General features: G+C 39.7%; 1 protein-coding gene and 1 long non-coding RNA gene across 3 annotated transcripts; both read right to left on the bottom strand.

Annotated features, from left to right (window-relative positions):
• Positions 1 to 2,972: 2,972 nt before the first annotated feature.
• Positions 2,973 to 4,052, bottom strand: LOC124274422. Of its 2 annotated transcripts, none has more exons than XR_006897939.1 (3): positions 3,968 to 4,052; positions 3,612 to 3,680; positions 2,973 to 3,052 (listed from the first exon to the last, which is right to left on the bottom strand). It is a non-coding gene; the product is annotated as an uncharacterized LOC124274422 (long non-coding RNA). The 2 variants fall into 2 exon arrangements; XR_006897940.1 differs by lacking the exon at positions 2,973 to 3,052 and adding an exon at positions 3,178 to 3,307.
• Positions 4,053 to 14,481: 10,429 nt separating this feature from the next.
• LOC124274420 (kelch-like protein 41) lies at positions 14,482 to 15,700 on the bottom strand. Its single transcript, XM_046709790.1, has 2 exons — positions 15,355 to 15,700; positions 14,482 to 15,320 (listed from the first exon to the last, which is right to left on the bottom strand). The coding sequence occupies exons 1-2, from the start codon at positions 15,698 to 15,700 to the stop codon at positions 14,482 to 14,484; spliced, it is 1,185 nt and encodes a 394-aa protein (XP_046565746.1).

Here is a 15,700-nt window from a genome sequence, read left to right as displayed (position 1 = left end):
ATCCTAATGTCTGACAGGGTCAATGGTCTCCAGCAACAGCTCAACATCCTGTCTACATTCTGTGACACATGGGGCCTGTCAGTTAACCTACAGAAGACAAAGGTTGTCGTCTTTAGAAGAGGGGAATCCTTAGACGTTGTGAAAAATGGTTTTACAACGGCAAAGAGATCGAGCCTGTGACAAGCTACAAATATCTAGGGATCATGCTAACACCATCCCTGTCTCTGCGCCAATCCGCCCTTCGCCTTGCAACTAACGGCAAACGTTCCTCAGTGAACATCTTACGTATAATGTGGGCATATGGAAAGTTACCATTCAAGACCTATTTCAAATATTCGACACCAAAATAAAGCCCATCCTGTTATACGGAAGTGAAATATGGGGACACACACGAGTAGAGGCAACTTGAGAGAGTTCAATATTTTGCTTGTAAACGCTACATTTTGGAACCGGTACAAAAACACACCAAATGCTATGGCCCTTGGAGAGTGTGGACGTCATCCTCTGTATGTGGATAGTGCCGTCAGATGCATCAAGTACTGGATCAGACTCCTTCATCTCCCGTCCCATCGACTACCACGCAAGGCATATGACATGTTGTATAATCTGGACAATGTAGGTCGACATACATGGTGTTCCGACGTTAGAACCCTACTACAAAATGTTGGAATGGGATATGCTTGGGCTTCACCAAGATGTTATGTTGGTGTTCCGGAATATTTTCTCCAACAGTTAAGGACTTTAAAGTCTACAGATAGACAGAGGCCGGATATCAAATATTCCCCGTGAGCAACGTATCTGCCCACGCTGTGATCGATATGAAATCGAAGATCTTTATATATGATATGTCCTTCCCTTGACACCATCAGAAAAGCTATTCTACCAAGTTATGTGATCAGGAACCCATCAGTACACATGTTCTCAAAGAGCTTATAGCAGCAACTTCACAATCTGTGCTTAGAAATTAATGCCATTCATTCATGTTGCTTTTAAGAAGCGAAAATGATCGTTTATAATATCACCCATATTATTATTATTGTATTATGTATTTGGGCCTATGGCCACACACATGCATTATGGAAATAAAACTAACTTGAAAAAATTACCAGTCCGGACACCATGCTTGCTGTCTGGTTTTCAACAATAAAAACTGTAACCGCCATTCAATGTTTGTAGGCATCGCAACGAACTACATAGCACTGATAGGCAATGGGTCGGTTTGGGTAAACTGAAAGTACATGTGTTATGATTGGTTATCATAACATGAACTGTACAATCGTATGTTGTTTAACATAATTTTCATATACCTTAAACACCTCAAACTGACGACACGAGAACCTGTCTGATATTATGAAATATTTACACTTGGGGAGTAAAACATATCGCCAGACCATGCACCGGACAGGCTACTTTTGATATTTGACCGTCCGAGATGAAAATAGACCCTTCCGGACGGTCGGACAGGCGGAATTTTAAACGCTGCATATATATCAGTTTGCTGTCTGTCCGTCATAAGTAAAAATACAATGTATATTGAACGGAAACGAATAATTGAACTATCGGGAAATGGGCAATACAAAGTAGTTGATATGGGCGAATACCATAATGGTCACGTCTACACCTGACGCATCCACCACTTTTTACTGCCCGGTACTCTTTATGAACGCGTGACCCTGTTCGGTAGTGCATTGCCTGTTAACGGTTGAAGCCACCAATTCCAATATCACAATGTAACACCACACAGAGCTGTTTTGACTTGAAATGTCCTGCAAAATTCCGCCGACACCAGCTGACCTTAGTCCCATCAGCTCTTGAAAGAAATCTTCGTGCCTTGAGAAGCTAAACCCCAGAATGTTCAGCTATGGTGGCTGATTAGTTATCGCTTTCTCGCCTTTAAAATTCGGAGGAGAAAGCGAGAAAGCGATATCACGAGACGAGGGAAGCGATAACACGAGACGAGAAAGCGATAGCACGAGACGAGAAAGCGATAACGCGAGACGAGAAAGCGATAACACGAGACGAGAAAGCGATAGCACGAGATGAGAAAGCGATACCATTACGCGAGAAAGCGATAAAGCGAGAAAGGATAGGATGAGAAAGCGATATACCAAGGCGAGAAAGCGATATAAAGGAGAAAGCGATAGAGCGATAAAAGCGAGAAAGCGATAGAGCGGAGAAAGCGATATACCGCGCAAGAAAGCGAGAAAGCGATAGAGCGAGAAAGCGAGAAAGGATAGAGCAAGAAAGCGAGAAAGTTGTGAAAGCGAAAGGATAGAGCCGAGAAAGCGATATTTCACATACCCCTGCCCTGTCTACTGCACATGACGTCTAACCTGCGTATGATTTAATCCAACAGGAGGCTTTATTGTCTCGTGATAGCCAGCTTTTCGCTTTCTCGCCTCCAAATTTTAAGGTGAGAAAGCGATGGCCCTAATCAGCCACCATATTCAGCAGCTGGGTGCCATGTTTGGTATTGTTAATGGCGCAGGCTGCTTGAAGCTAGGTTCATGGGTGTTAGGCAGTCGATGACACAACGTTGCTTTCCTGTTGTACCCCAGGCGCACCTTAATGCCTAATCCTGTTTAAGTGTACGCCCATTACGTCCGTAAAATAGCCACATGTATCCGTTAACATCACACTCTGTTCTGTTTGGGTATGTTTGGGACATATAGTAACACATGAAGTTTGTTCTTTTGTTCAGAACATTAGACACAGAACATAAACGTCAAAAGGTCCTTCCTTTTGTCCTTCCTGCATTCGTTCCAGTTTAATGCTGGAAACAAGTAAAACGATGCTCAGTGTGACCCTTACATTAGCAAATATACTTTCATTTATGTAAAAATTTTAATATTTTCTGAATAGTAGCTGAATAAGTAAAAGTGAAATATGCAGCCATTAATTCAGTAAAACGTTTACAAAACCACTGTACTCACTATGCACACGTAAACCCCACAGCTGGTAGTGTCCTGTGTTGTGTACCCATGACCGACTTCTACGTTGAAGTGTGTTGGGTCAATGGCATCATCCGGTACATTCTGAAGCCATGTACTCCCTTCATAGAAACATACCAAAGCAATGAGAGTAGAACCCGACAGATAACTCAACAATGAATAGACATAGACTAGGAGGCGTGAAGGTAGTTACCCTCTGTATGTTTGCGTGCATGCAAGTATAATGTCCTGGTAGGTGTCAGAACAGGGCATGTACTAAGTCAACAATCATACCTTGTGATGTTGACCACCTCTTCATCAAATGTCCGGTTCATGGGGTCATAGAAACGCATTTGTTTGGTTTGTACATCCAAAACCTGAGTTAGAAGAAAGTGTTATACTATTATATGTCAATACACCTGGCGTTCCCCTTTCCCACTGAATAAGACATTTGCTCCAAAAATAATAATATAAGGCTGCTGAAACGCGCAGAAACACATCACTATTGGCGATAACCACAGATTACGACAAGTTACATTTAGTCATGACATCTGGACCAGACTCGGTGACAGGAAATCACAAAAAGTTTAAACACTGCTGAAATTCAACACGCGTCCCAGACACATATAGCTTATAAGTCACCACTCTTACTGTCTTAAATACCCAGGAAATACCAATTACCAACAATGTCCAATGGCTGCCATGTCTATGAATCGGTATAAACACTTTTTCTGCATCTGAGAGTTATTCCTGAAATATAGCGAATATTGTCTGTTACATTTGGAACAATATTCGTTCTGAGGTGCCATCTTCATAATGCAGTAGTATTGTGCAACATAGCAGTTACATAGTGTACGAATCGCCATATTGTGGCATTACACAACAAACAACAAAACAAATTATAATGCGATCAACAATGAATTTGCTATATTCGTACGAAATAATTCAATTCCATAATTCCATAATTCGACGTTTATCAACTGTTGCAGTGTATATTATCTCACAGGTATGTACTGTACTCAATATCAATTCATCACCTTTTGTAGAAGTGCCACTCGGTGACTCCTTCCCGACTTGAAATTTCGCCATCCCTCAATAACCTGAGTTGATAAAGCTACATTTTCTTTCCTTTACACTGAAGCTGTAAATAACACGAAAAAAAAGAACATGTTATATATTCAAGGACGAATATTATTTACCGTATGTAATTGTATACATAAACACAACATTCAGTCATATTGTATATTCTTTTGAACAAACGAGTCGACATCTTGTATTGTTGTTATTTCTAAACTGACTTGTAGGTTAAAAACCTTTCACCCACCTCTCTCGTCCTTGACACAGCACATACAGGAAGGCATTTATTATCTGCAAAAGAAACGTATTTACTTATTATTGTTACTTGGGTTTTTTCTTTATCAGCGTGTAATAAGCTGCTTATATGCTGTCTTTTATACATACCTGATCATTCACCCAGCCAACCATCCATCTCATCTCTCTCTCTATTTTGTCTCTCATTTGGTCTTCGGTTTCTTTCGGAAGCCTTGGTGCTATCGTCAGGATATCCAGTTTTGAAACTCTCTAGGGACCTATGGACAATGACTAGGTCGTCCAGTAGTCTGTTATCATTGCAGATATCTTGAAACTGAAAAATAATTACATCAAAGCTATTATGAAAAACAACGGTATTGCTGCATCAGGCAAGGTTATTCTGTACTTCACATTATGTACTTTTAAGTCACAAGTGTACCCGCACCGTAACCATTAAATCATTACATCATCTCTGATGACGCTTTGCATAGAGACTTCCCCATGATGTAGGGTACCTATACCCTTTGAAGAGGGATACTGAGCAACATATATTACTTTATCAGATGGCCAAATGGTTAAGGAAGACAATGATGTTATTTCGAACCCGTATTTTCAAGTATTTCCATACAAAAAATGCCCTGCTCCCAAATGTGCCGTCCATATTTCAAGCTATTTCTATAGTGACGCTTTTGCATAGAGACCCCATGATGTAAGGTACCTATGTACCCTTGAAAGAGTGTGCAGGGAGTGACTTGTATTACTTTATTAGATGGCCAAAATGGTTAAGGAAGACAATAATGTTATTTCCAACCCGTATTTTCAAATAATTCCATTCAAAATATGCCCTGCTCCCAAATGTGCCGTCCATATTTCAAGCTATTTCTATAGTGACGCTTTGCATAGAGACCAGCCCATGATGTAGGGTACCTATGTACACTTTTGAAGAGAGTTTAGGGGGTGACTTGTATTACTTGATTACATGGCCAAGTGGTTAAGGAAGACAATAATGTTATTTCCAACCCGTATTTTCAAGTATTTCCATTCAAAAATGCCCCGCTATCAATGTGTGCCGTCCATATTTCAAGCTATTTCTATAGTGACGCTTTGCATAGAGACCCCCATATGATGTAGGGTACCTATGTACACTTGAAGAGAGTTTAGGGGTGACTTGTATTACTTGATTAGATGGCCAAGTGGTTAAGGAAGACAATAATGTTATTTCCAACCCGTATTTTCAAGTATTTCCATACAAAAATGCCCTCATTCTCCCAAATGTGCCGTCCATATTTCAAGCTATTTCTATAGTGACGCTTTGCATAGAGACCAGCCCATGATGTAAGGTACCTATGTACACTTGAAGAGGGGTAGCCAGTGACTTGTACTACTTGATTAGATGGCCAAATGGTTAAGGAAGACAATAATGTTATTTCCAACCCGTATTTTCAAGTATTTCCATTCAAAATATGCCCCGCCCCAAATGGGCCGTCAATATTTCAAGCTATTTCTATAGTGACGCTTTTGCATAGAGACCCCCATGATGTAGGGTACCTATGCACACTTGAAGAGGGGCAGGGGTGACTTGTATTACTTTATTAGACGACCAAATGGTTGAGGAAGACAGTGATGTTATTTCCAACCCGTATTTTCAAGTATTTCCATACAAAAATGCCCCGCTCCCAAATGTGCCGTCCATATTTCAAGCTATTTCTATAGTGACGCTTTGCATAGAGACCAGCCCATGATGTAAGGTACCTATGTACTCTTGAAGAGGGGTAGCCAGTGACTTGTACTACTTGATTAGATGGCCAAATGGTTAAGGAAGACAATAATGTTATTTCCAACCCGTATTTTCAAGTATTTCCAAACGAAAAATGCCCCGCTCCCAAATGTGCCGTCCATATTTCAAGCTATTTCTATAGTGACGCTTTGCATAGAGACCAGCCCATGATGTAGGGCACCTATGTACACTTGAAGAGGGGTTAGGGGTGACTTGTATTACTTTGATTAGATGGCCAAATGGTTAAGGAAGATAATAATGTTATTTCCAACGCGTATTTTCAAGTATTTCCATACAAAAATGCCCGCGCCCCAAATGTGCCGTCCATATTTCAAGCTATTTCTATAGTGACGCTTTGCATAGAGACCCCCCATTATGTAGGGTACCTATGTACACTTGAAGAGGGGTTAGGGGTGACTTGTATTACTTGATTAGATGGCCAAATGGTTAAGGAAGACAATGATGTTATTTCCAACCCGTATTTTCAAGTATTTCCATACAAAAATGCCCTGCTCCCAAATGTGCCGTCCATATTTCAAGCTATTTCTATAGTGACGCTTTGCATAGAGACCCCCATGATGTAGGGTACCTATGTAACCTTGAAGAGGGGCAGGGAGTGACTTGTATTACTTTATTAAACGACCAAATGGTTAAGGAAGACAATAATGTTATTTCCAACCCGTATTTTCAAGTATTTCCATTTAAAATATTCCCCGCCCCAAATGTGCCGTCCATATTTCAAGCTATTTCTATAGTGACGCTTTGCATAGAGACCCCCATGATGTAGGGTACCTATGTACACTTGAAGAGAGTTTAGGGTGACTTGTATTATTTGATTAGATGGCCAAATGGTTAAGGAAGACAATGATGTTATTTCGAACCCGTATTTTCAAGTATTTCCATACAAAAATGCCCGCTCCCAAATGTGCCGTCCATATTTCAAGCTATTTCTATAGTGACGCTTTGCATAGAGACCAGCCCATGATGTAGGGTACCTATGTACACTTGAAGAGGGGGTAGCCAGTGACTTGTACTACTTGGATTAGATGGCCAAATGGTTGAGGAAGACAGTGATGTTATTTCCAACCCGTATTTTCAAGTATTTCCAAACGAAAATGCCCTGCTACCAAATGTGCCGTCCATATTTCCAAGCTATTTCTATAGTGACGCTTTGCATAGAGACCAGCCCATGATGTAGGGCACCTATGTACACTTGAAGAGGGGTTAGGGGGTGACTTGTATTACTTGGATTAGATGGCCAAATGGTTAAGGAAGATAATAATGTTATTTCCAACCCGTATTTTCAAGTATTTCCATTTAAAATATTCCCTCATTCCTAATCGTGTGCCGTCCATATTTCAAGCTATTTCTATAGTGACGCTTTGCATAGAGACCAGCCCATGATGTAAGGTACCTATGTACTCTTTGAAGAGGGGGTAGCCAGTGACTTGTACTACTTGATTAGATGGCCAAATGGTTAAGGAAGATAATAATGTTATTTCCAACCCGTATTTTCAAGTATTTCCATACAAAAAAATGCCCTGCTCCCAAATGTGCCGTCCATATTTCAAGCTATTTCTATAGTGACGCTTTGCATAGAGACCAGCCCATGATGTAGGGCACCTATGTACACTTGAAGAGGGGTTAGGGGTGACTTGTATTACTTTTATTAGATGGCCAAATGGTTAAGGAAGACAATGATGTTATTTCGAACCCGTATTTTCAAGTATTTCCATACAAAAAATGCCCCGCTCCCAAATGTGCCGTCCATATTTCAAGCTATTTCTATAGTGACGGTTTGCATAGAGACCCCCATGATGTAGGGTACCTATGTAACCTTTGAAGAGGGGCAGGAGTGACTTGTATTACTTTTATTAAACGACCAAATGGTTAAGGAAGACAATAATGTTATTTCCAACCCGTATTTTCAAGTATTTCCATTTAAAATATTCCCTGGCTCCCAAATGTGCCGTCCATATTTCAAGCTATTTCTATAGTGACGCTTTTAGCATAGAGACCCCCCATGATGTAGGGGTACCTATGTACACTTGAAGAGAGTTTAGGGGTGACTTGTATTATTTGATTAGATGGCCAAATGGTTAAGGAAGACAATGATGTTATTTCGAACCCGTATTTTCAAGTATTTCCATACAAAAATGCCCTGCTCCCCAAATGTGCCGTCCATATTTCGCTAAGCTATTTCCTATAGTGACGCTTTGCATAGAGACCAGCCCATGATGTAGGGTACCTATGTACACTTGAAGAGGGGTAGCCAGTGACTTGTACTACTTGGATTAGATGGCCAAATGGTTGAGGAAGACAGTGATGTTATTTCCAACCCGTATTTTCAAGTATTTCCAAACGAAAAATGCCCCTACAACCAAATGTGCCGTCCATATTTCAAGCTATTTCTATAGTGACGCTTTGCATAGAGACCCCCATTATGTAGGGTACCTATGTACACTTGAAGAGGGGCAGGGGGTGACTTGTATTACTTGATTAGATGGCCAAATGGTTAAGGAAGACAATGATGTTATTTCCAACCCGTATTTTCAAGTATTTCCATACAAATGCCCCGCTCCCAAATGTGCCGTCCATATTTCAAGCTATTTCTATAGTGACGCTTTGCATAGAGACCAGCCCATGATGTAGAGGTACCTATGTACCCTTGAAGAGAGTGGTAGCAAGTGACTTGTACTACTTGATTAGATGGCCAAATGGTTAAGGAAGACAATAATGTTATTTCCAACCCGTATTTTCAAGTATTTCCATTTAAAATATGCTCCGCTCCCAAATGTGCCGTCCACATTTCCAAGCTATTTCTATAGTGACGCTTTGCATAGAGAGCCCCGTGATGTAGGGTACCTATGTACACTTGAAGAGGGTTAGGGGTGACTTGTATTATTTGATTAGATGGCCAAATGGTTAAGGAAGACAATAATGTTATTTCCAGCCCGTATTTTCAAGTATTTCCATACAAAAATGCCCCGCTCCCAAATGTGCCGTCCATATTTCAAGCTATTTCTATAGTGACGCTTTGCATAGAGACCAGCCCATGATGTAGGGGTACCTATGTGGCCCTTGAAGAGGGTAGCCAATGACTTGTACTACTTGATTAGATGGCCAAATGGTTAAGGAAGACAATAATGTTATTTCCAATCCGTATTTCAAGTATTTCCATTTAAAATATGCCCGCTCCCCAAATGTGCCGTCCATATTTCAAAGCTATTTCTATAGTGACGCTTTGCATAGAGACCCCCATGATGTAGGGTGCCTATGTAACCCTTGAAGAGGAGGCAGGGAGTGACTTGTATTACTTTATTAGACGACCAAATGGTTGAGGAAGACAGTGATGTTATTTCCAACCCGTATTTTCAAGTATTTCCCATACAAAATGCCCGCTCCCAAATGTGCCGTCCATATTTCAAGCTTTTTCTATAGTGACGCTTTGCATAGAGACCCCCATGATGTAGGGTAACCTATGTACCCTTGAAGAGGTGTAGGGAGTGATTTGTATTACTTTATTAGATGGCCAAATGGTTGAGGAAGACAATAATGTTATTTCGAACCCGTATTTTCAAGTATTTCCATACAAAACATGCCCCGCTCCCAAATGTACCGTCCATATTTCAAGCTATTTCTATAGTGACGCTTTGCATAGAGACCAGCCCATGATGTAGGGTACCTCCATGTACCCTTGAAGAGAGGACAGGGTGTGACTTGCATTACTTTGTTAGATGGCCAAAATGGTTAAGGAAGACAATAATGTTATTTCGAACCCGTATTTTCAAGTATTTCCATACAAAACATGCCCCAGCTCCCAAATGTACCGTCCATATTTCAAGCTATTTCTATAGTGACGCTTTGCATAGAGACCCCCATGATGTAGGGTACCTATGTACACTTTGAAGAGGGGTTAGGGGGTGACTTGTATTACTTGGATTAGATGGCCAAATGGTTAAGGAAGACAATAATGTTATTTCCAACCCGTATTTTCAAGCATTTCCATTCCAAAATACCCCTGCTCCCAAATGTGCCGTCCATATTTCAAGCTATTTCTATAGTGACGCTTTGCACAGAGACTCCCCCATGATGTAGGGTACCTATGTACCCCTTGAAGAGGGGTAGCCAGTGACTTGTACTCACTTGATTAGATGGCCAAATGGTTAAGGAAGACAATAATGTTATTTCCAACCCGTATTTTCAAGTATCTCCATACAAAATAACCCGCTCCCAAATGTGCTGTCCATATTTCAAGCTATTTCTATAGTGACGCTTTGCACAGAGAACCCCCTGATGTAGGTAGGGAGTAGGGATTGATTCTTTTACTGTTTTAGAATAGAAAAATGATGAAAAGTAGTTACTCTTAATCTGTACATTAGAAGAACAAGGGGTGATCAAGAGGGTTTGGGGGAAGTATATTTGAACTGCTCTGAACTACTCCCAATTCCCAGCTCCACTTACTCAAGCGAACACACACATGTCCACACATCGTGTATTATTGTACTAATTTGTTCTTTCAGCAATCATTAGTTAAGTATGTATTTGTTACCTTCTAAACTGTTTCGCTATAACGTTTATAGAAGACTTGTATACTATGGATCAGCTGAAATTGTTTCAAGAGAATGTTCATGTAAAACTGTCGCCAATGATATTGTAAAGTACGTGTTTATGTCATGTACGATAAATATGAATGACCGAAATGAACTTTTTAACTCCATATGTGATATTCTGGATGTAGAAACTTTTGTTAAGATCTGGGATCAAGATGATGATGTTATTCTTGCATTTTACTTGGTGGATGTCCAATTGCGTGCATAATGGAACTAGAAAGAGAAGTATGGGCAAAAGTAATAATTAATGTAAGCCATTTTATAAAGGAAATGGCGATACTTTAAGCAAAACACTTGTATGTATATGAACATTTGTGACTCTATCAATAACCTATCTTAATCATTTGATGTAAAAATATATTATTACCACACATTGTAATCTTCATTCAGTTGGAGGAAATAAAGAATATCTATCTATCATCGTGTATTATTGTACTAATTTGTTCTTTCAGCAATCATTAGTTAAGTATGTATTTGTTACCTTTCTAAACTGTTTCGCTATAACGTTTATAGCTCGCCTAATTTCTGTCTGTCGCACTGGTATATTGCCGTGCAGCAGCATCTGGAGCTTATTTGGAGATGAGGTTTCAGATTACAGATGTGGTGTCATCAGTAGGCTTTAAGGTGTTGACAGGACATGGCGTATGGTTACTGTCAGAAGCACTGCGCACGTAGGCGTCGCGGTAAGGGCTAGCCGGGAAGGGGAGTTAGGGGTGAATGTTAGAATTATTAATCTCATAAAACAATCGTGTTGTGTTGTATCAGTCCAGTATAACTGCCCACTTGTTTTATATTGTGGAAAACATTGCATGGTCATCCAAACATAATATTTCCACTGTCACTATAGACCACTGATTTTTAACAGAAGAAATTATAACTCACGTGTAAATTGCTTATTGAGAATATAGTAGAGCAATAAAGTAAATTCGAAAATTCAAAAGCAAACACACATATGATACTGACAAACTGTAAAGTGAAGGAATTGTACTTAAATATAATTGGAGAGATGGTATTTTTTTTACAGTAGAACCAAAATATAAGAATAAGCAGGTGAGATGTACCAGGATATAGTGACAAAAGATGTAACATGAGAACAGATATAATATATCTGAATACGCATAATAATAAGATTAACATGGAGTTCTATATTTGGGAAGAACCTGTGCAAGTCTAGGTCTCTCGACCCCAGTCTATATAAGATAACGGACAGTCTCGCCGCAACACAGCTGTTTCTGAAGTGGGGTCTAAACAATAACACTGCGATGTGTGTCAGGTCACTGGCTCTTCTGAGGTGGCACATGTGCCGTTCATTGCATGAGCCTTCCCTATATGAGCGACATTCCACGATTGCATTGTGGGAATGTAAACATTGCGAACGTTACCGTGTCGCTGAAAACTTGTGAGTCGAATTGAGACATTTTAACCGTCGTAAAACATAAACGTAATGTTTCCACCAGTGATGGTAGCTGCGTGAAGCAACTGCAAACCAAGAAACGGGATGCAACGGAGTAGTTTACTGTATGAGGCCGTACGAGGCGATGACAACTGACATGCATCGTGACGTCACTTACATTGTGACGTAATGTAAAATGATTCGATTACGAGGGGGCACACTAGAATGGCGCAGTGACGGGAAAACGTCATTCAATTGTTACGTCATCAAAAAAACTATACTTTTATTGTCTCATAATGTATTCTTTTTTCGATTGTTCTAACCGCTAGGCATCTTAGAAATGTTTATAACTATACACTTTCATGCACACTGATATGCTCATGCCAATAATGGTTGTCACCCCACCCCCCACCCCCACACACACCTCAAACCCCCCCTCTCCAACTAAAAAAATTGAAGGGCGTGACAACCATTATTGGCATGAGTATATATCTGCAAATTTGTTGATTTATAGGAATACAGAAAAGTGTACATATATGATTTGTATAAATATGCGTGTTGATGTATATTATGCGTATGAATGGGTGCGATAATTTTATATTTGTCCGTATTTAATTATCTATTGTTGTAATTGCAATACATATTTTATTGTATCATGTCATGCTCTGTATGATATGAAAAGAATTTCATTTGGATTATAAAGTGTTATCTTATCTTATTAAGGAAAACACCACAAATCATGTTACCTTTTTTGCTTTAGAAAATGGCATAACATCAAATAATACACAGTTACTTTATTCAAGTAGTATAGTCCCGTACATCTGTAAAACCTGTACAAGTGGTGAATAGTGTGAACACCTGACAGACCACAAAACTTGGGACCATAATCTGGCATCTTGTAAATGATGGTATGGAACCTATTTCAAATTCCAATTGACGTGGATTTGTTAGACAATTTGGGTGAAAAATGTTATCTTCAAAATTTGTATTTTATTTGCAGTTCGTACTTGTTTAAATTTTACTTTCACCATTGCATTAAACAGAACAAAGTGTTGGAGTCTTTTCAACTTATCAGTGACACAAGTTGATACAGCTAACCTGATTTAAGTATTTTTTTAAATTCATTTAATTAATTCAATTTTTTACCTTGATAGTACAAAGATCAGAGGGGTAGGCTAGTGGTTAAAGCATTTGCTCCTCATGTCCAAGTCATAGGTTTGATTCCACAGATGGGTACAATGTGTGGAGACCATTTCTGATTCTCCCGCCATGATATTGTTGGAATATTGCTAGAAGTGGCGAAAACCCATACTCACTCACATGGGAGTACAAACATGGTTTTCCATTCATGACAAAGAGTTCAGCACTGTAAGCAATAAGACTCATAAGATGTACCTTTTAAAGAATTTTATTTAATATTTGAGCAAATCAAACAAGGAGTGTGGTATAGATGGTAAAACATATGAGCCTCAGGGAATGGTAAAAGCCTGTCAACAAAACAGGGCTAAACCTGCTATAAAAAATCTGAACTCATGTGTATATAATACTTTTTAATGAAACAAAACTAATTCAATATTCAACCCTTAAGATTATTTGAACAAAATCAATCAGGTATTTTGTAAAACAGATGACAGATGAAAACTGCCATTCAGATTACAGTTGAATTTAATACAGGTGTTATGTGAGTGGAACATGTCATCGCTTCGTGGAGTGTTGTTTAGCATACACACCAGCAATTTTGCAGCTACATGGCGATGTAAATAATAGTCTTGACCAGACAATCCAGTGACTGACATCACAAGTATCATCTATGTAATTGGGATACGATGACATGTGTCGACCTGGTCAGTCAGCCTGACCACCAGATCCCATTAGTTGCCCCTCTCTATAACAAGCCTGGGTTGCTAAAGACCAATCCACGGGCCTATGACTGCAACAATCTTCAGCTATGACATTTTTCAATTGTCATTTTGGATTCAGTTCTACCCAGGGATTCACAGGTTCAAGCATAGTGAGTGGTATTGCACTGGGTTGCTAAAGACCAATCACTGGCCTATGACTGCAAATAATCTTCAGCTATGACATTTTTTCAATTGTCATTTGGATTCAGTTCTACCCAGGGATTCACAGGTTTAAGCATAGTGGTATTGCACTGGGTTGCTAAAGACCAATCACTGGCCTATGACTGCAACAATCTTCAGCTATGACATTTTTTCAATTGTCATTTGGATTCAGTTCTACACTGGGCTTCACAGGTTCAAATGGTATTGCACTGGAAAAAGATTTCTCCGAGTTCTTGTCCTTATAATTTACACTGAACTGGTAAATTCACTTAAATCTAAATCTTTGTATTCACAACAGCTGTTGTTGTTGCCTGGTTGCTGCCATATTGAACCAAAACTTTGCAACCATGCTCCATTTTTTGTTTCAAGGTCATATTTATGCATGTCTTTGCTTTCAACCAATCGAAGATTTGGCAAGACCTTCAGCCTCGATGTCATCCGGCCAGAGCTCCACCACAGACATAGATACAGTTGTCAAGAGTGCCACAGACATTACTTTCCGATCATCAGGAAAGTCATCTCCGATTTGAAATTTTAGTGTTTCTGGATCAAATATCTCAATTGCAGTTGTGTTCTGAATCTTTGTACCTCCACCTACGATGTAGATTTTGTCATTATAACTAATCGCAGTGCTTGAGAGTCTTGGATGAAGAATTTCAGTATCCAGAATGAACCACGTGTCATTTGAAATGGAGTACTGCAACACTGTTGTGAAGAGTTCAGCATTGCTTTCTTCACCACCGAATACATAAACACTATCTTTATACACAGTAGCTGCATGATGGGATAGGCCGGTTGGCATCGGCGCCATCTGTTGCCATAGATCGAAAACTGGATCGTATGCCTCCACAAGTTCCATTGGAACTCCTCGTGGATACGACAAAGCACCACCAAACACAAACACTCTCTCCTCAACAGCACATGCGGCAAAGGCACATCTTGCAGTGATCATAGGGTGACAAGGCGTCCACGTTCTGTCTTTCATCTGGTACTGATACACGGAATCTCGAGCCAAGCCTTGCTCTTCAAGATGGTAATCATCATAGAATATGCCACCCATGAAGTATATCTGATTTTGATTGTTGGTAATCAGCTTGTAATAGTCGACCTTGAACTTGAAGTCAAACGTTGGGTGATGTTTGGCACCCATATAATTCTTCCCAGTTGATGGATCAAAACAAGAAAAGGCTCTTTGCTCTTCTGACATTCCTCCACCTGAAAATATCAACATCTCTTTCCTCAAACATTCCATGACGACGACAAACACTGAGCTCATAACCATCTGCAATTTTCTGCTTTTCTTCTTCAGAATCTTGGCAGTCCATTCCAATTCGGCACAACTTTGTCATTGAGACAATAGCACGACAAAATGGATTCCCAACAATCAAATCATGTGTGTTAATATGTTCACAAATATATTCTTCATCAATAAGCAGAAGTCTTACTTTTCCAAATAAATCACCAAAGAACCTCTTCCTCTCCTCAATATCATATTCTATCCACTTCACAAGAAAGTGGAAAATCACTTCCTCTTTATCAACATTTATGTCATCGGATGAGATAAGTTCCTTGACAGCAGCCTTCTCTAACTGCATCATGTCTTTCTCAACCAT

This window comes from Haliotis rubra, unplaced genomic scaffold (assembly GCF_003918875.1).
Source record: "Haliotis rubra isolate DU_JTF1 unplaced genomic scaffold, ASM391887v1 Scf1902, whole genome shotgun sequence".
NCBI lineage: Eukaryota > Metazoa > Mollusca > Gastropoda > Lepetellida > Haliotidae > Haliotis > Haliotis rubra.
Note: the sequence above shows the minus strand (reverse complement) of the source record. Positions and strands in the feature narration are given on the sequence as shown.

Excerpts from the sequence above, each read along its gene's own strand:
- LOC124274420 (XM_046709790.1), bottom strand. The coding sequence starts at position 15,700 with ATGGTTGAGAAAGACATGATGCAGTTAGAGAAGGCTGCTGTCAAGGAA. Across the intron at positions 15,321-15,354 it reads TGCAGATGGTTATGAGCTCA|AGATGTTGATATTTTCAGGT; the intron begins GTGTTTGTCGTC and ends GTTTGAGGAAAG.